The following is a 21,281-nucleotide window of genomic DNA, read 5'->3' as shown; positions in this document are numbered from 1 at the left end:
TTTGACTCAATTTGGCATGAGGGTCTGCTATACAAATTGATGGAAAGTGGGGTTGGGGGAAAAACATACGACATTATAAAATCCATGTACACAAACAACAAGTGTGCGGTTAAAGTTGGCAAAAAACACACACATTTCTTTCCACAGGGCCATGGGGTGAGACAGGGATGCAGTTTAAGCCCCACCCTCTTCAACATATATATCAACGAATTGGCGAGGGCACTAGAACAGTCTGCAGCACCCGGCCTCACCCTACTAGAATCGGAAGTCAAATGTCTACTGTTTGCTGATGATCTGGTGCTTCTGTCACCAACCAAGGAGGGCCTACAGCAGCACCTAGATCTTCTGCACAGATTCTGTCAGACATGGGCCCTGACAGTAAATCTCAGTAAGACAAAAATAATGGTGTTCCAAAAAAGGTCCAGTTGCCAGGACCACAAATACAAATTCCATCTAGACACTGTTGTCCTAGAGCACACAAAAAACGATACATACCTCGGCCTAAACATCAGCGCCACAGGTAACTTCCACAAAGCTGCGAACGATCTTAGAGACAAGGCAAGAAGGGCCTTCTATACCATCAAAAGTAACATAAAATTTGACATACCAATTAGGATCTGGCTAAAAATACTTGAATCAGTTATAGAACCCATTGCCCTTTATGGTTGTGAGGTCTGGGGTCCGCTCACCAACCAAGAATTCACAAAATGGGACAAACACCAAATATAGACTCTGCATGCAGAATTCTGCAAAAATATCCTCAGTGTGCAACGAAAAACACCAAATAATGCATGCAGAGCAGAATTAGACCGATACCCGCTAATTATCAAAATCCAGAAAAGAGCTGTATATAACTACTTAAAAGGAAGCGATTCCCAAACCTTCCACAACAAAGCCATCACCTACAGAGAGATGAACTTGGAGAAGAGTCCCCTAAGTAAGCTGGTCCTGGGGCTCTGTTCACAAACACAAACAGACCCCACATAGCCCCAGGACAACAACACAATTAGACCCAACCAAATCATGAGAAAACAAAAAGAGAATTACTTGACACATTGGAAAGAACAAACAAAAAAACTGAGCAAACTAGAATGCTATTTGGCCCTAAACAGAGAGTACACAGTGGCAGAATACTTGACCACTGTGACTGACCCAAACTTAAGGAAAGCTTTGACTATGTACAGACTCAGTGAGCATAGCCTTGCTATTGAGAAAGGCCGCCATAGGCAGACCTGGCTCTCAAGAGAAGACAGGCTATGTGCACACTGCCCACAAAATGAGGTGGAAACTGAGCTGCACTTCTTAACCTCCTGCCAAATGTATGACCATATTAGAGACACATATTTCCCTCAGATTACAGCGATCCACAAAGAATTTGAAAACAAACCCAATTTTGATAAACTCCCTTATCTACTGGGTGAAAAACCACAGTGTGCCATCACAGCTGCAAGATTTGTGACCTGTTGCCACAAGAAAAGGGCAACCAGTGAAGGACAAACACCATTGTAAATACAACCCATATTTATGTTTATTTATTTTCCCATTTGTACTTGAACTATTTGCACATTGTTACAACACTTTATATATACATAATATGACATTTGAAATGGCTTTATTCTTTTGTAACTTCTGAGTGTAATGTTTACTGTTGATATTCATTGTTTATTTCACTTTTGTTTACTATCTACTTCACTTGCTTTGGCAATGTTAACATACGTTTCCCATGCCAATAAAGACCTTAAATTGGAATTGAAATTGAATTGAATTGAGAGAGAGAGAGAGAGAGAGAGAGGAAAAGAGTGAGAAAGAGAGAGAGAAAGGGAGCGAGGGAGAGAGAGAGAGAGAGAGAGAGAGAGAGAGAGAGAGAGAGAGAGAGAGAGAGAGAGAGAGAGAGAGAGGCAGATAGAGAGGGAGAGAGAGAGATAATGTGTCTGTCCGTCACCTCACCTCTGTGTCTCTCTCCTCAGGTGTGGTATTCCATTACTGGTCTCCTAGAGACCGTTACGCCCTCTCATTTGATGACGCCAAGTGGGCCTGTCAGGAGAACTCCGCCCTCATCGCCACGCCGACCCAGCTGTGGGCAGCGTTCCATGACGGCTACGCCAACTGTGCTGCCGGATGGCTCTCTGACCAGACTGTCCGGTGAGGACACAGACACACAACTCACGGACAAACGCATGCACACACACACACAAACACACACACACACACAGAGCTGCCCCAGTTACACCCAAACACTCACTTATCGAAAAACTCAGACCGCATTCTGTTTGGAGGACAACCATAGTTTGAACATTGGAGTGCAGGCTAGTTTTCTCTGGCTCTGATCCTAATAATGCTATCTCCACAGCTATCCTATCCAGTCACCAGAGCTTGGTTGCTATGGACACCAGGAATACTCGTCTGGTGTGAGGAATTATGGGAAGAGAGACGCTAATGAGATGTTTGATGTCTACTGTTTCGGCAGGGAACTGGATGGTAAGACACACGCACACACACACGCACACACACGCATGCACACAGACACACACACACACACACACACACACACACACACACACAAACACTTCTGAGCTCAGGGCCGGACTACCACATCTAGGCCCCGGGGCACCTACCTCCAGTGGGCCCCCCTCCATCCTGGGGGTAGGTCTCATTTAACACCTGATTTACTTATCAAAAGGCACATCTCAATAGGTGGTCCAGGTAAGTCATGACATAGCACAAGTGTGTGGGGTGGGGGGTGTATTTTACTGTATTTATACTTGGGATGTCACTTTTCAACAAGAAAAGTTCAACAATCACTGGAGGACGTCTTTAAAGTGAATTTCCTGCAATTCTACACATTTGGATATGAGGCTGAGAGAACATTTAGCTGTTTTCAATCAACATTTTCTGCTATTCTATACATTTTGCCATGAGGCTGAGAGAACATTTTGCTGTTTTCAAGCAACATTTTCTGCTATTCTATACATTTTGCCATGAGGCTAAGATAAAATGTTGTAGTTTTAAAGCTAATTTCCTGCAATTCTACACATTTTCCTATGGCTTATGACGTGTTAATGTGCTATCTGGGGGCGACTTCCAGGGGGCCCACAACTGACATGTTCATATGTTATCAGGGCACGTGCCCTCCGTACTCATTCGGTAATCTGGCCCGCGTAAGTCACTTTCATAACATTGCCTTGTGAAAGCACAATAAAGATTTCTGATTTAGAACCTCCTGTCTCTCTACCCCCCTCTCTCTTTCTCTCTCTCTCTCTCTCTCTCTCTCTCTCTCTCTCTCTCTCTCGCTCTCTCTCTCTCTCTCTCTCTCTCTCGCTCTCTCTCTCTCTCGCTCTCTCTCTCTCTCTCTCTCTCTCTCTCTCTCTCTCTCTCTCTCTCTCTCTCTCTCTCTCTCTCTCCCTCCCCCTCTCCCCTTCTCTCTATCCAGGTGAGGTGTTTCATTCCTGGGTCCCAGGGCGTCTGTCTCTGTCCTCTGCTTCAGAACTCTGCGTCTCCCTGGGGGGACAGTTGGCCACGGTGGGGCAGCTCTACCTGGCCTGGACGACTGGGCTGGACGTCTGTTCTCCAGGCTGGCTCTCTGATGGCAGCGTCCGCTACCCTATCACCCAGCCCAGGCAGGGCTGTGGAGGGGATCAGCCAGGGGTCCGGACCGTTGTACCCAACACCAATGGAACCACAACCAGCAGCGGATCAACCAATGCTACGGACGCCACACTCCTCTATGACGCATACTGCTACAGAGGTGAGAATAAAGTCCAGATCTGGATTCCAGAAGAGATCAAAAGGTGTAGCTATGACGAATCGCTATGTCATTCAAATTGATTGCTTGTGAAGTAACCATGACGATGCTGTTGCCCACCATTTCCATGGACGTAACGATAGCAACATGGGTGTTGTTCCTGATGATGTTAAAGGCCCAGTGCAGTCAAAAACATGATTTTCCTGTGTTCTATTTATATTTCCACACTATGAGGTTGAAATAATACTGTGAAATTGTGTAAATGATGATAATGCCCTTTTAGTTTAACAGCTGTTTAAAAAGACCTGAAATGTCAGCCTGTTTTGGTGGGATGGAGTTTTGGCCTGCCTGGTGACATCACTAGTGTGATGCGTGATTTGAAGGAGTCAGGCGCAGGAGGGTAAATCACAGTATACAGAGTTTATTCCGTAATCCAGCGTAACCAGTCCAGTGCGCAAAACAGGCGCACTGGAACAAACATGCACATGGGGGAAATACCCCGGCAATACAAAATACTGAGCTCAACCGAGCACTAATCCTCACAATGAACAATCACCCACAAGGACAAGGGGGGCAGAGGGAACACTTAAACACGTACTAATGAGGGGAATGTGAACCGGTGTATTTAATTGACAAGACAAAACAAATGGAATGATGAGATGAGGAGCGGCAGTGGCTAGAAGGCCGGTGACGACGAACGCTGAAGCCTGCCCGAACAAGGAGGGGAGGCAGCTTCGGAGGAAGTCATGACAGTACACCCCCCTTGACGCGCAGCTCCAGCAGCGCGCCAACCCCGGCCTCGGGGACGGCCAGGAGGACGCGGAGCGGGGTGAGCCGGATGGCGACGGTGGAAATCCCACAACAGGGAGGGATCGAGGATATCCCTCACCGGGACCCAGCACCGTTCCTCTGGACTGTACCCCTCCCACTCCACGAGGTACTGAAGGCCCCCCACCCAACGCCTCAAATCCAGGATGGAACGGACGGAGTACGCCGGGGCCCCCTCGATGTACAGAGGAGGCGGAGGGACCTCACACACCTCAGACTCCTGGAGCGGACCAGCCACCACCGGCCTGAGGAGAGACACATGAAACGAGGGGTTAATACGGTAATCATGGGGGAGTAATAACCTATAGGTAACCTCGTTGATTCTCCTCAGGACTTTGAACAGCCCCACAAACCGCGGGCTCAGCTTCCAGCAGGGCAGGCGGAGGACCGCAGGAACCTACCCACATCCTGATTTACCCGTTCCACCTGCCCATTAGACACGGGGTGGAAACCAGAGGTCAGGCTGACTGAGACCCCCAGACATTCCATGAACGCCTTCCAGACCTTGGATGTGAACTGGGGACCCCGGTCAGACACTATATCCTCTGGTACCCCGTAGTGCCGGAAAACGTGTGTAAACAGGGCCTCCGCAGTTTGCAGGGCCGTGGGGAGACCGGGCAGAGGAAGGAGGTGGCAGGCCTTGGAAAAGTGGTCCACAACGACCAGGATGGTGGTGTTACCTTGGGAGAGGGGAAGATCGGTAAGGAAATCAACACTCAGGTGAGACCATGGTCGTTGTGGAACTGGTAAAGGTTGTAACTTACCCGCTGGGAGGTGCCTAGGTGCCTTACTCTGGGCGCACACCGAGCAGGAGGAGTAAAACACCCTCACATCCTTAGGTAGGCCACCAGTACTTTCCGGTCAGGCAGCACACTGAACGACCGATACCTGGGTGACCAGAGGAGGGTGACGTGTGTGCCCAGTAGATCAGACGGTCACAGAGAAGAGCAGGCACGTACTGCAGCCCAGCTGGACACTGAGGTGGAGATGGCTCTGTGTGTAACGCCTGCTCTATATCTGCGTCCATCGCCCATACTACCGGCGCCACAATGCAAGGAGGCCGGGAGTATGGGGGTGTTGTCTCTGGGCCTCTCCTCTGTGTCATACAGCCATGACAATGCGTCTGCCTTCACATTCTTCGTACCCGGGATGTATGATAGTGTGAAATCAAACCGGGTGAAGAAAAGGGCCCACCTGGCCTGGCGAGGATTCAGCCTCCTCGCTGCCCGGATGTACTCCAGGTTACGGTGGTTCGTCCAGACGAGGAAAGGGTGCTTCGCCCCTTCGAGCCAGTGCCTCCACACGGTCAGGGCTCGGACAACAGCCAGCAGCTCCCGATCACCAACGTTGTAGTTCTGCTCCGCAGGGCTGAGCTTCATAGAGAAGAAGGCACAGGGGCGGAGCTTGGGTGGCATGCCCGAGCGTTGAGATAGGACAGCGTCTATCCCTACCTCGGACGCATCCACCTCCACTACGAACAGTAGTGATGGATCGGGGTGGGCCAGTACCGGGGCTGAGGTGGACAGACCCTTCAGGTTACTGATGGCCCTGTCCGCCTCAGCAGACCAGCGGAGCCGGGACGGCCCACCCTTCAACAGAGATGTAATGGGAGCTGCGACCTTGCCAAAGCCCCGGATAAACCTCCGATAGTAGTTGGCCTGCCTGGTGACATCACCAGTGTGATGCGTGATTTGAAGGAGTCAGGCGCAGGAGGGTAAATCACAGTATACAGAGTTTATTCCGTAATCCAGCGTAACCAGTCCAGTGCGCAAAACAGGCGCACTGGAACAAACATGCACATGGGGGAAATACCCCGGCAATACAAAATACTGAGCTCAACCGAGCTACTAATCCTCACAATGAACAATCACCCACAAGGACAAGGGGGGCAGAGGGAACACTTAAACACGTACTAATGAGGGGAATATGAACCAGGTGTGTGTAATTGACAAGACAAGACAAATGGAATGATGAGATATGGAGCGGCAGTGGCTAGAAGGCCGGTGACGACGAACGCCGAAGCCTGCCTGAACAAGGAGAGGAGGCTGCTTCAGAGGAAGTCGTGACAACCAGGCAGTTAATTCGTTAATGAATTAGTTAATGTACATTTGACTGCATTGTTAGGAGCTAGCAACATAAGCATTTCACTTCACCACTATAACACCTGCTAAACTGTGTATGTGACCATAAACTTTTATTTTATTTGATCTGATTTGAAGAAAGAGAGATCCAAACCTCTCTGCCAATAACAGCTAGTTTTCAGTTTTCCCCTCCCCACTCAGACCACTCCCAGATAGTCCTAGCAAAATTCTTGCTTGAGAAATTGCTCTTTGCTAAGAAGCTATTTTTGTTTCTTTTTGACCATTTTATTTGAAAACAATCACAGTAAGTTACTTAATTGTTACCCAGAAATGATTTGATATTCATATAAAAATGGCTGCATTGGGCCGTTAACCTGTCTCGTTTTTAGAATGGTACTGCTGGATAGACTTCTAGGAAGTGAAAGAGGGCTTTAGAAAGAGATGGGGGAGAGAGATTATTCATTATTAGACATTAATTCATTGCATATACTGTCCGTAAATTATTGGTCATTGCTCATTCATAGGATTTTACTTGGACATCTGTCCGCTTTCTACTTGAGCTAAAGCATTAGGAATGTGTTTCCGTCATTCACAATGAAGCTGCACTGAATGAATCCTTCAGATTGAAGCTGCACTGAATGAATCATTCAGAATGAAGCTGGACTGAACTAATCATTAATTGACTCCAATTGTGCCTCACAGGGAATGTGAAAAAGCCAGGCCCCATCTCTAAGATCTACACGTCTTTGTGGAAGCCCTGGAGCCAGCTGACCGGCTCCAGCCACTCAGACACCCGAGGAACAGACAGCCCTGCCCTGGCTGCTGAGACCACCAGCAGCACCCCGACCACCGGTGGGTGTGGAGATGAATGGATAGCTGTAGATTAATGTTGTTGTTCTTTACGTTGTTGAATGGCAACAAGGTTTTTCTTATTGTGATTCTATGAATAATCCTCCTCGCTCTCCCGTAGTCAAAGAGAGCCGTAACCTTTCACCATCTGATGACCTCACACCCTCGAACTGGACCGGATTGGTTGATCTGGAGGAAGAGGCCCACTCTTGTAAGAAACATTATTTGCAACTTAAATTACATCCTATTACTGTAACCATATAGATCACTACTTTTTACCAAAGTTACTGGTTTTGGTTGATTATTGTTAATGTAATCCAGCATGTTTGTCTTCTCAGCCACAGACCCCTGGTTCTCAGAGTCCTCTGAGGGGTATGTCACACTGCAGCTGAGCCCAGGAGAGAGCTCTCTAGCCTGGGGAGACCTGGGAGACATGGACCCTGACTCTGGAGCTTTCCTCAGACCTCCAGCCACACCCAGCCCCAGCCCAAGTTCTACCACTCAGGAAGAGCTTGCACCCTCTACCCCAGCCCCTACTGACAGAAAGGTTGGTCAGTTTTTACAATATCCGTTGATTGCAAGTACTGAACCATTAAGTACTTTGGCATATTGGCACTTTTTGGGCCCTAGTATTGTTTATTGTATTACAGTGTATTCATTGTATTGGGTGTATGGTGGTCTCTGTCTAAAGGTGATGGCCAAGATAGTGAAGTCCATGTGGAAGCCGTGGAACTACCTGGCAGAAGGTACCCCAGGAACAGGCAGTCCAGAGGGGGAGAAAAGGGGAGCTGCGGTGGGGACTCTGACAGACAGTGTGGCTGTGTCCACCGGCTCTGCTGCTCCAGGTTAGTGCATTTTTCTTTATTGTGGTTGGGATACTGAGATGTACAGCTAGAGAGTAATGTATCATCATTTAGCTTTTATTCAAAAGAACTTATAGTCATGCGTGCATACATTTTACATACGGGTGGTCCAGGAAATTGAACCCACTATCTGGGCATTGCAAGCACCATGCTCTACCAACTGAGCTATAGAGGACCATAGAGAAAGAGAGAGTGTGTTTGTGAGTGTGTGTGCACGTTCATCTGGGTCAAAAACTGTCTGGGTTCAATAAGGACTGGCCTTTTCAGTAGTCTAGGCTTCATTAATACAAATATGTTCTCTGGCCCCTTTCAGCCCACAGGCATAAATGTTTCTTGTGGTAACAGGTCACAAATCTTGTTGCTGTGATGGCACACTGTGGTATTTCATCCAATATATATGGGAGTTGATCAAAATTGGATATGTTTTCAAATTCTTTGTGGCTCTGTGTAATCTGAGGGAAATATGTGTCTCTAATATGGTCATACATTTGGCAGGAGGTTAGGAAGTGCAGCTCAGTCTCCACCTCATTTTGTGAGCAGTGTGCACATAGTCTGTCTTCTCTTGAGAGCCAGGTCTGCCTATGGCGGCCTTTCTCAATAGCAAGGCTATGCTCACTGAGTCTGTACATAATCAAAGCTTTCCTTAAGTTTGGGTCAGTCACAGTGGTCAGGTATTCCAAATAGTATTTTTTGTTAATTCTTTCCAATGTGTCAAGGAAATATTACATTTACATTTACATCATTTAGCAGACACTCTTATCCAGAGTGACTTACAAATTGGTGCATTCAACTTATGATAGACAGTGGGACAACCACTTTTTTTTAATGTTTTATTTAATTTTTGGGGGGGTGGGGGAAGAAGGATTACTTTATACTATTTTATATCTTATTTTATTTAATAATAATAATAATTAGGGGGTAGATCAGCTTTAATATTGCAGATAGATTGTAACTTCCATCAATGTAATTGTCAGCATCACTTCCGATCCCCCATATATTTTTCACTAATGTATATATACATATACATACATACACATACATACAGTACCAGTCAAATGTTTGGGCACACCTACTCATTCCAGGGGTTTTCTTTATTTTTACTATTTTCTACATTGTAGAATAATAGTGAAGACATCAAAACTATGAAATAACACATATGGAATCATGTAGTAACCAAAAAAGTGTTAAACAAATCAAAATAAATTTTATATTTGAGATTCTTCAAATAGCCACCCTTTGCCTTGATGACAGCTTTGCACACTCTTGGCATTCTCTCAACCGGCTTCACCTGGAATGCTTTTCCAACAGTCTTAAAGGAGTTACCACATATGCTGAGCACTTGTTGGCTGCTTTTCCTTCACTCTGCGGTCCAACTCGTCCCAAACCATCTCAATTGGGTTGAGGTCGGGGTATTGTGGAGGCCAGGTCATCTGATGCAGCACTCCATCACTCTCCATCTTGGTAAAATAGCCCTTACACAGCCTGGAGGTGTGTTGGGTCATTGTCCTGTTGAAAAACAGATGATGTCGAGGATAATTATCATTATACTGATAATGAAGATATACCTTTATTACACAAAGTAACAAAAAGCCGAGATGGTCTGCAGAACACCTGTTTTCCCTGACTAGGAGCTCTCCTTTTATACAGACACAGTTACTCCATTATATGTACATGATTAACATCCTTCAGTGTCACATGTTATTTACTCACGAGGGCTACGTGCGCTTCTCTAAATGGGGCCTCTTATCTCATTATATTGGTGGCGTGACTCCAAAAATTATATACATGTGTACGTTAAAGAACAATCACACTCTGTATTGACTATATTCACTATCCAGGCATGCATCTGGAGTACAAAGTATCAATCATGTTCATTCTTTTTTAACCTTATCATTTCATAACACATTATAAAACATAACAATCAATACTTAAACATGGTTTAAACATGTCATGTCCACATCCCATTCTCAACCACATACATTTAAGCCTTTCCAAACAGCCATCCTCCCAGGACCCTGAGCCACTATGTTTTTTCCTTTTGACTATGTGCATGTGGCTATGTGTGTCAGGTCATAAGCACAAACAAGTGATAACACTAGTTCCATTGTTCCTTCCATCTCCACACAGCTACAACGATACGTTTTATCTCCATCACATGTCATTGCCATACCCAGACCAGCTGCAGGGAGCTAGAGGGAACCATCCATTATCAGAAGCACATCATTTGCACTAAAGAAATGTCTCTGCTCTGTTTTAACCCTTTAATTGGTTCTTAATCCATAAGCATTTAAGGCATATAGGCGTTTCATTCTACAACATGTATAATTAACATAATTGGTTTTTATGTTGTCCACCCCTAAGTGAGATAGAGTAGTTAACCAAAAATTCCCCACAATGATAGTCCCACTAAGCCCAAACCAGATTGGATGGCGAATCACTGCAGAATGCTGTGGTAGCCATGCTGGTTAAGTGTGTCTTGAATTCTAAATAAATCACAGAGCAAAGCACCCCCACACCATAACACCTCCTCCTCCATGCTTTACGGTGGGAAATACACATGCGGAGATCATCTGTTCACCCACACCGCTTCTCACAAAGCCACGGCGGTTGGAACCAAAAACTTCCAATTTGGAGACCAGACCAAAGGACAAATTTCCACCGGTCTAATGTCCATTGATCGTGTTTCTTGGCCCAAGCAAGTCTCTTCTTCTTATTGGTGTCCTTTAGTAGTGGTTTCTTTGCAGCAATTCGACCATGAAGGCCTGATTCACACAGTCTCCTCTGAACAGTTGATGTTGAGATGTGTCTGTTACTTGAACTCTGTGAAGTATTTATTTGGGCTGCAATTTCTGAGGCTGGTAACTCTAATGAACTTATCCTCTGCAGCAGAGGTAACTCTGGGTCTTCCATTCCTGTTGCGGTCCTCATGAGAGCCAGTTTCATCATAGCGCTTGATGCTTTTTGCGACTGCACTTGAAGAAACTTTCAAAGTTCTTGAAATGTTCAATATTGACTGACCTTCATGTCTTAAAGTAATGATGGACTGTTGTTTCTCTTTGCTTATTTGAGCTGTTCGTGGCATAATATGGATTTGGTATTTTACCAAATAGGGCTATCTTCTGTATATATCTTCTGTAGGGGGGCTACCTTGTCACAAAACAACTGATTGGCTCAAATGCATTTTAGAAGGAAATAAATTCCACAAATTAACTTTTAAGAAGGCACACCTGTTAATTTAAATGCATTCCAGGTGACTATCTCATGAAGCTGGTTGAGAGATTGCCAAGAGTGTGCAAAGCTGTCATCAAGGCAAAGGGTGGCTATTTGAAGAATCTCAAATATAAAATATATTCTGATTTGTTTAACACTTTTTTGGTTACTACATGATTCCATATGTGTTATTTCATAGTTTTGATGTCTTCACTATTATTCTATAATGTAAAAAAGTGTAAAACTAAAGAAAAACCCTTGAATGAGTAGGTGTTTTCAAACATTTGACTGCTAGAGTACATACATACATACATACATACATATATAAATACAGACAGTACATATAGACATACATACATACACAAACAGGCGCCTCACAGGTCTTTAACTGGCAGCTTCATTAAATAGTACCTGCAAATCACCAGTCTCAATGTCAACAGTGAAGAGGCGACCTAGGCAGAGTTGCAAAGAAAAAGCCATAGCTCAGACTGCCCATCTTAATCTTTTCTTTTTATTGGCCAGTTTGAGATATGGCTTTTTCTTTGCAACTCTGCCTAGAAGGTCAGCATTCCGGAGTCGCCTCTTCACTGTTGACGTTGAGACTGGTGTTTTGCAGGTACTATTTAATGAAGCTGCCAGTTGAGGACCTATGAGGTGCCTGTTTCTCAAACTAGACACTCTAATGTATTTGTCCTCTTGCTCAGTTGTGCACCGCGGCCTCCCACTCCTCTTTCTATTCTGGTTAGAGCCAATTTGCGTTGTTCTGTGAAAGGAGTAGTACACAGCGTTGTACGAGATCTTCAGTTTCTTGGAAATTTCTCGCATGGAATAGCCTTCATTTCTCAGAACAAGAATAGACTGACGAGTTTCAGAAGAAAGTTATTTGTTTCTGGACATTTTGAGTCTGTAATCGAACCCACAATTGCTGATGCTCCAGATACTCAACTAGTCTCAAGAAGGCCAGTTTATTGCTTCTTTAATCAGCACGACAGTTTTCAGCTGTGCTAACATAATTGCAAAAGGGTTTTCTAATGATCAATTATTATTTTAAAATAAAAACTTGGAATAAAAAACACAACGTGCCATTGGAACACAGGACTGATGGTTGCTGATAATGAGCCTCTGTACGCCTATGTAGATATTCCATTAAAAAATCAGCCGTTTCCAGCTACAATAGCCATTTACAACATTAACAATGTCTACACTGTATTTCTGATCAATTTGATGTTATTTTAATGGACAACGAATGTGCTTTTCTTTCGAAAACAAAGACATTTCTAAGTGACCCCAAACTTTTGAACGGTAGTGTACATTTTATGGACACAGTCAATTTTACAATAGTTATATATTGTTTGTTTTTACTCCTGAACTTCCTCTACCCTCAAGCTCTCAGATTATTTTCATGATGTCCATTTTGGTTACTCTTTCACAAAAGTTCTTAACCTGTAGCCTATATACTTATTATGGACACAGTATGTTTTACATTAGTTATCTTATTGTTATTAGTTGTTATTAGTCCCACCCTTCAGCTCCATTCAACCCCTCCCATATATCTCTTAACACCATCCATATTGGATTTCTATTTGCCATATATTTTTCAACTTTGCTGTGATGATTCACAAAAGCTCTGAACCTTTCTATTCTCATTGTTTCTACAGATTGTAAATAGAAAATAAACATTTTTGCTAAAAGTATTATTATATTATTGATCGATTGACTATGAATTTTCAGATCACCCAGTAGTGCTATCTGCAGGGTTAGCTCCAGGTAGATATTGCAATCCTTTAGCCATTCCTGGACCTGTGACCAAAAACAAGCTACAAATGGACAGAACCAAAACAAATGTTCTAATGATTCTGTCTCTTCACAGGCAAAATCTGCAGAGCTGGGAAGATTGTATCCCCCATATAAATAACATTATATTGGTAGCAAGAATTTCATATAATAATTTAAATTGAAAAATTCTATGTTTAGATTCTTCGTTTTGCGTATCAGTTCATAAACCATGTGCCATGGAATCGGTATGTCAAAAATCTCTTCCCAACTATTTTGCAATCTATATGGGATGGCTGTCAATCCTTTGGTCCTTCAATGAAACTGGTATACTCCAATTTTCTTTAACCAATTATGGTCTTTAATGCAGGGCCGACAGACAAGTTCCTTACTTTTCCCCCTTCCACTTTCCTCTTCCATTTTTGCGGTAGTGCTGCAATTATTTGGTTGTAATTTTGGGTAGAGCAGACATTTCATATGTTTTTGTTAGCTGCATGTACGACATAACTCTGCCAGTCCTACCTATGATATCGTTTACGAAGATTATACTTTTTTTTATTATTTTTTTTAAGTAATGTTTTTTAAATCAATTTGTATATTTGAGTTCAACCACAATATTTGTTGCACTATTTGTTCTGTCGTTTCTGGAGGATTCAATTGAAATTGCAACCAACTTTCTATGGCTTTTTTAGAAATAATGATATTTGGGAGATTATTTCCTTTTTAAATAACTGAAAGTGAGAGGTTGTAATCTGAATAAAGGGAAAAAGGCCATTCTTGAACATGGGGTGAGACAATCTTACTAATTTGCTAGAGAACCAATTCGGATTTAAGTATAACTTTTGTATGACTGAAGCTTTTAGTGATATGTCTAATGCTTTAATATTTAATAATATCTGTCCTCCGAATTCATATTCATTATATAAATAGGCCCGTTGAATTTTGTCTGGCTTGCCGTTCCAAAAAAATGGAATATTTTTTTCTCATATCATAAAAAAAAACTGTTCGCTAGGTGTAGGCAAGACCATTAGCAAATAGGTAAACTGGGATAATACTAAAGAGTTAATCAGGGTGATTTTTCCACAAATAGACAGGTATTTACCTTTCCATGGTAGCAACATCTTATCTATTTTTGCTAACTTTCTATTCAAATGTATTGGAATGAGATCATTTGGGATATGTTGTATTTTTTAGTGATCCAATACGTAATATAGTACATTTATCATAATTTGGTTGTAATCCAGAGAGGTTAGAAAATGTATCTAGATCCTCTATGAGGCTGTGGATGTATTCAAGTTGTGCATTTAAAAGAAAACATGAATCATCAGCGTACAATGACACCTTTGTTTTTAAGCCCTGGATTTCTAATCCCTTCATATTATTGTTGGATCTGATTTTAATAGCCTACATTTCGATGGCCATAATAAATAAATACAGTGGCTTGCGAAGGTATTCACCCCCTTGGCATTTTTCATATTTTGTTGCCTTACAACCTGGAATTAAAATTGATTTTGGGGGGTTTGTATCATTTGATTTACACGACATGCCTACCACTTTGAAGATGCATATTTTTGTTGTTGTGTGAAACAAACAAGAAATAAGACAAAAAAACAGAAAACTTGAGCGTGCATAACTATTCACCCCCCCCCCAACGTCAATACTTTGTAGAGCCACCTTTTGCAGCAATTACAGCTGCAAGTCTCTTGGGATATGTCTCTATAAGCTTGGCACATCTAGCCACTGGGATTTTTGCCCATTCTTGAAGGCAAAACTGCTCCAGCTCCTTTAAGTTAGCAGTATGCTTAGGTGAACCTCCGTCCCAGTCTCAAATCTCTGGAAAACTGAAACAGGTTTCCCTCAGGAATTTCCTTGTATTTAGCGCCATCCATCTTTCCTTAAATTCTGACCAGTTTCCCAGTCCCTGCCGATGAAAAACATCCCCACAGCGTGATGCTGCCACCACCATGCTTCACTGTGGGGATGGTGTTCTCGGGGTGATGAGAGGTGTTGGGTTTGTGCCAGACATAGCGTTTTCCTTGATGGCCCAAAAGCTCAATTTTTGTCTCATCTGACCAGAGTACCTTCTTCCATATGTTTGGGGAGTCTCCCACATGCAACACCAAACGTGTTTGCTTTTTTTTATCTTTAAGCAATGGCTTTTTTCTGGCCACTCTTCCGTAAAGCCATATTCTTTCCATTTTTTAATAATTAATGGATTTAATGGTGCTCCGTGGGATGTTCAAAGTTTCAGATATTTTTTTATAACCCAACCCTGATCTGTACTTCTCCACAACTCTGTCCCTGACCTGTTTGGAAAGCTCCTTGGTCTTCATGGTGCCGCTTGCTTGGTGGTGCCCCTTGCTTAGTGGTGTTGCAGACTGCACACAGGTGGACTTTATTTAACTAATTATGTGACTTCAGAAGGTAATTGGTTGCACCAGATCTTATTCAGGGGCTTCATAGCAAAGGGGGTGAATACATATGCGCGCACCACTTTTCCGTTATTTATTTTTTAGAATTTTTTGAATCAAGTAATTTTTTTCATTTCACTTCACCAATTTGGACTATTTTGTTTATGTCCATTACATGAAATCCAAATAAAAATCAATTTAAATGACAGGTTGTAATGCAACAAAATAAGAAAAAAAACGCCAAGGGGATGAATACTTTTGCAAGGCACTGTATTCCGATAGTGGAAACCTTGTTTTACTCTTCTTGACAGTTGAAAACGTTCTGAGAAATAGCCATTATTTACTATTTTACACCTAATTTCTCCAAAATTGAAATGCTCCTGGCATTTATATATAAACTCCAGTCGTACTTTATCAAAAGCCTTTTCAAAGTCAGCTATGAATAGCAGGCCTGGTTTCCCAGATTTTTCATGGTGTTCTATTGTTTCCATTACTTGCCTTATATTATCTCCAATGTATCGTCCATGTAAAAAACCTGTCTGAAAATAATGAATAATGTCCGACAATACCTTTTTAATTCTAAGTGCTATACATTTTGCTTGAATTTTTGCATCACAACACTGAAGTGTAAGGGGCCTCAATTTTTTTGTTATGGACTGGATCTTTATATTTTGTATCCTGTTTCAGTAATAATGAAATCAGACCTTCTTCTTGAGTGTCTGATAATCTACCATTTACATAGGAGTGGTTAAAACATGCTAATAACGGTCCTCTAAGTATATCAAGGTTTGGTATACTTCAACTCATATGCCATCCAACCCTGGAGTTTTCCCAGACATCTATAAATTCCTCCTCTGTAATTTCGCCTTACATTTACATTTACGTCATTTAGCAGACGCTCTTATCCAGAGCGACTTACAAATAGGTGCATTCACCTTATAGCCAGTGGGATAACCACTTTACAATGTTTTTTTTTTTTTTTGGGGGGTTGGAGTAAAGGGGGGGGGGGTAGAATGATTACTTTATCCTATCCCAGGTATTCCTTAAAGAGGTGGGGGTTTCAAATGTCTCCGGAAGGTGGTGAGTGACTCCGCTGTCCTGGCGTCGTGAGGGAGCTTGTTCCACCATTGGGGTGCCAGAGCAGCGAACAGTTTTGACTGGGCTGAGCGGGAACTACGCTTCCGCAAAGGTAGGGGAGCCAGCAGGCCAGAGGTGGATGAACGCAGTGCCCTCGTTTGGGTGTAGGGACTGATCAGAGCCTGAAGGTACGGAGGTGCCGTTCCCCTCAAAGCTCCGTAGGCAAGCACCATGGTCTTGTAGCAGATGCGAGCTTCAACTGGAAGCCAGTGGAGTGTGGGGAGGAGCGGGGTGACGTGAGAGAACTTGGGAAGGTTGAACACCAGACGGGCTGCGGCATTCTGGATGAGTTGTAGGGGTTTAATGGCACAGGCAGGGAGCCCAGCCAACAGCGAGTTGCAGTAATCCAGACGGGAGATGACAAGTGCCTGGATTAGGACCTGTGCCGCTTCCTGTGTAAGGCAGGGTCGTACTCTCCGAATGTTGTAGAGCATGAACCTACAGGATCGGGTCACCGCCTTGATGTTAGCGGAGAACGACAGGGTGTTGTCCAGGGTCACGCCAAGGCTCTTCGCACTCTGGGAGGAGGACACAACGGAGTTGTCAACCGTGATGGCGAGATCATGGAACGGGCAGTCCTTCCCCGGGAGGAAGAGCAGCTCCGTCTTGCCGAGGTTCAGCTTGAGGTGGTGATCCGTCATCCATACTGATATGTCTGCCAGACATGCAGAGATGCGATTCGCCACCTGGTTATCAGAAGGGGGAAAGGAGAAGATTAGTTGTGTGTCGTCAGCGTAGCAATGATAGGAGAGGCCATGTGAGGATATGACAGAGCCAAGTGACTTGGTGTATAGCAAGAATAGGAGAGGGCCTAGAACTGAGCCCTGGGGGACACCAGTGGTGAGAGCACGTAGTGCGGAGACAGCTTCTCGCCACGCCACTTGGTAGGAACAACCGGTCAGGTAGGACGCAATCCAAGAGTGAGCCGCGCCGGAGATGCCCAGCTCGGAGAGGGTGGAGAGGAGGATCTGATGGTTCACAGTATCAAAGGCAGCAGACAGGTCTAGAAGGACAAGAGCAGAGGAGAGAGAGTTAGCTTTAGCAGTGCGGAGAGCCTCTGTGACACAGAGAAGAGCAGTCTCAGTTGAATGACCAGTCTTGAAACCTGACTGGTTTGGATCAAGAAGGTAATTCTGAGAGAGATGGCAAGAGAGTTGGCTAAAGACGGCACGCTCAATAGTTTTGGAGAGAAAAGAAAGAAGGGATACTGGTCTGTAGTTGTTGACATCAGAGGGATCGAGTGTTGGTTTTTTGAGAGGGGTGCAACTCTCGCTCTCTTGAAGACGGAAGGGACATAGCCAGCGGTCAAGGATGAGTTGATCAGCGAGGTGAGGTAAGGGAGAAGGTCACCGGAGATGGTCTGGAGAAGAGAGGAGGGGATAGGGTCAAGCGGGCAGGTTGTTGGGCGGCCTGCCGTCACAAGTCGCAAGATTTTATCTGGAGAGAGAGGGGAGAAAGAAGTCAAAGCATAGGGTAGGGCAGTGTGAGCAGGACCAGCAGTGTCATTTGACTTAACAAACGAGGATCGGATGTCGTCAACCTTCTTTTCAAAATGGTTGACGAAGTCATCCACAGAGAGGGAGGAGGGGGGATTCAGCAGGGAGGAGAATGTGGCAAAGAGCTTCCCTAGGGTTAGAGGCGGATGCTTGGAATTTAGAGTGGTAGAAAGTGGCCTTAGCAGCAGAAACAGATTAAGAAAATGTAGAGAGGAGGGAGTGAAAAGATGCCAGGTCAGCAGGGAGTCTAGTTTTCTTCCATTTCCGCTCAGCTGCCCGGAGCTCTGTTCTGTGAGCTCGCAATGAGTCATCAAGCCACGGAGCTGGAGGGGAGGACCGAGCCGGCCGGGAGGATAGGGGACATAGAGAGTCAAAGGATGCAGAAAGGGAGGAGAGGAGGGTTGAGGAGGCAGAATCAGGAGATTGGAGGGAGAAGGATTGAGCAGAGGGAAGAGATGATAGGATGGAAGAGGAGAGAGTAGCGGGAGAGAGAGAGCGAAGGTTGCGACGGCGCATTACCATCTGTGTAGGGGCAGAGTGAGTAGTGTTGGAGGAGAGGGAGAGAGAAAAGGATACAAAGTAGTGGTCGGAGACTTGGAGGGGAGTTGCAGTGAGATTAGTAGAAGAACAGCATCTAGTAAAGATGAGGTCAAGCCTTCACATTAGTCTTTCTGTATGGCTGTTAATTTTATATTACCAATATAATTTACAATTAGCTTCAGTTAGAGGAGATGGAAGTGACTGAAACGAAAACATATGCCTAAAGTACTTTGCTCTTCCTTCAAAATATAATTTGGTGAATCATGGGTGACTCCGTCATTTGGAACCAATTTCAGAAAATTATTTTTGGTAGCATTTCTGTGTTGAAGATTTAAAAAGAATTTGGTGCATTTTTCCCCATATTCCATCCAGTTTGCTTTATTTTTATAATATATTACACTTGATCTTTCTTGAATAAGTAATTCTCTTTTTGTTTTCTCATGATTTGGTTGGGTCTAATTGTGTTTCTGTCCTGGGGCTCTGTGGGGTCTGTTTGTTTGTGAACAGAGCCCCAGGACCAGCTTGCTTAGGGGACTCTTCTCCAAGTTCATCTCTCTGTAGGTGATGGTTTTGTTTTGGAAGGTTTGGGAATCGCTTCCTTTTAGGTGGTTGTAGAATTGAACGGCTCTTTTCTGGATTTTGATAATTAGCGGGTATCGGCCTAATTCTGCTCTGCATGCATTATTTGGTGTTTTTCGTTGTACAAATAGGATATTTTTGCAGAATTCTGCATGCAGAGTCTCAATTTGGTGTTTGTCCCATTTTGTGAATTCTTGGTTGGTGAGTGGACCCCAGACCTCACAATCATAAAGGACAATGGGTTCTATAACTGATTCAAGTATTTTTAGCCGATCCTAATTGGTATGTCAAATTGTATGTTCCTTTTGATGGAATAGAAGGCCCTTCTTGCCTTGTCTTTCAGATCGTTCACAGCTTTGTGGAAGTTACCTGTAGCACTGATGTTTAGGTCCTGGCAACTGGACCTTTTTGGAACACCATTATTTTTGTCTTACTGACATTTACTGTCAGGGCCCAGATCTGGCAGAATCTGTGCAGAAGATCTAGGTAGAACCAGATCATCAGCAAATAGTAGACATCTGACTTCAGATTCTAGTAGGGTGAGGCCGTGTGCTGCAGACTGTTCTAGTGCCCTCTCCAATTTGTTGATATACAGTGGGGGAAAAAAGTATTTAGTCAGCCACCAATTGTGCAAGTTCTCCCACTTAAAAAGATGAGAGAGGCCTGTAATTTTCATCATAGGTACACGTCAACTATGACAGACAAATTGAGCATTTTTTTTCTCCAGAAAATCACATTGTAGGATTTTTTATTAATTTATTTGCAAATTATGGTGGAAAATAAGTATTTGGTCACCTACAAACAAGCAAGACTTCTGGCTCTCACAGACCTGTAACTTCTTCTTTAAGAGGCTCCTCTGTCCTCCACTCGTTACCTGTATTAATGGTACCTGTTTGAACTTGTTATCAGTATAAAAGACACCTGTCCACAACCTCAAACAGTCACACTCCAAACTCCACTATGGCCAAGACCAAAGAGCTGTCAAAGGACACCAGAAACAAAATTGTAGACCTGCACCAGGCTGGGAAGACTGAATCTGCAATAGGTAAGCAGCTTGGTTTGAAGAAATCAACTGTGGGAGCAATTATTAGGAAATGGAAGACATACAAGACCACTGATAATCTCCCTCGATCTGGGGCTCCACGCAAGATCTCACCCCGTGGGGTCAAAATGATCACAAGAACGGTGAGCAAAAATCCCAGAACCACACGGGGGACCTAGTGAATGACCTGCAGAGAGCTGGGACCAAAGTAACAAAGCCTACCATCAGTAACACACTACGCCGCCAGGGACTCAAATCCTGCAGTGCCAGACGTGTCCCCTTGCTTAAGCCAGTACATGTCCAGGCCCGTCTGAAGTTTGCTAGAGTGCATTTGGATGATCCAGAAGAGGATTGGGAGAATGTCATATGGTCAGATGAAACCAAAATAGAACTTTTTGGTAAAAACTCAACTCGTCGTGTTTGGAGGACAAAGAATGCTGAGTTGCATCCAAAGAACACCATACCTACTGTGAAGCATGGGGGATGAAACATCATGCTTTGGGGCTGTTTTTCTGCAAAGGGACCAGGACGACTGATCCGTGTAAAGGAAAGAATGAATGGGGCCATGTATCGTGAGATTTTGAGTGAAAACCTCCTTCCATCAGCAAGGGCATTGAAGATGAAACGTGGCTGGGTCTTTCAGCATGACAATGATCCCAAACACACCGCCCGGGCAATGAAGGAGTGGCTTCGTATGAAGCATTTCAAGGTCCTGGAGTGGCCTAGCCAG

The 21,281-nt window shown here is 44.0% G+C and overlaps 1 protein-coding gene across 1 annotated transcript in view; it reads left to right on the top strand.

The window, feature by feature from the left end:
* The window catches only part of LOC121535473 (neurocan core protein), a 75,644-nt gene that overhangs the window by 10,404 nt on the left and 43,959 nt on the right, over nt 1–21,281 (top strand). The window contains exons 4-10 of the mRNA XM_041842581.2: nt 1,968–2,142; nt 2,351–2,478; nt 3,431–3,745; nt 7,354–7,503; nt 7,622–7,711; nt 7,839–8,047; nt 8,192–8,345. Of these exons, the coding sequence (XP_041698515.1) occupies nt 1,968–2,142; nt 2,351–2,478; nt 3,431–3,745; nt 7,354–7,503; nt 7,622–7,711; nt 7,839–8,047; nt 8,192–8,345 (1,221 nt within the window). The remainder of the gene's footprint in view (nt 1–1,967; nt 2,143–2,350; nt 2,479–3,430; nt 3,746–7,353; nt 7,504–7,621; nt 7,712–7,838; nt 8,048–8,191; nt 8,346–21,281) is intronic.

This window comes from Coregonus clupeaformis, chromosome 21 (assembly GCF_020615455.1).
Source record: "Coregonus clupeaformis isolate EN_2021a chromosome 21, ASM2061545v1, whole genome shotgun sequence".
Lineage (NCBI taxonomy): Eukaryota > Metazoa > Chordata > Actinopteri > Salmoniformes > Salmonidae > Coregonus > Coregonus clupeaformis.
This window is presented reverse-complemented; position numbering and strand designations above follow the sequence as displayed.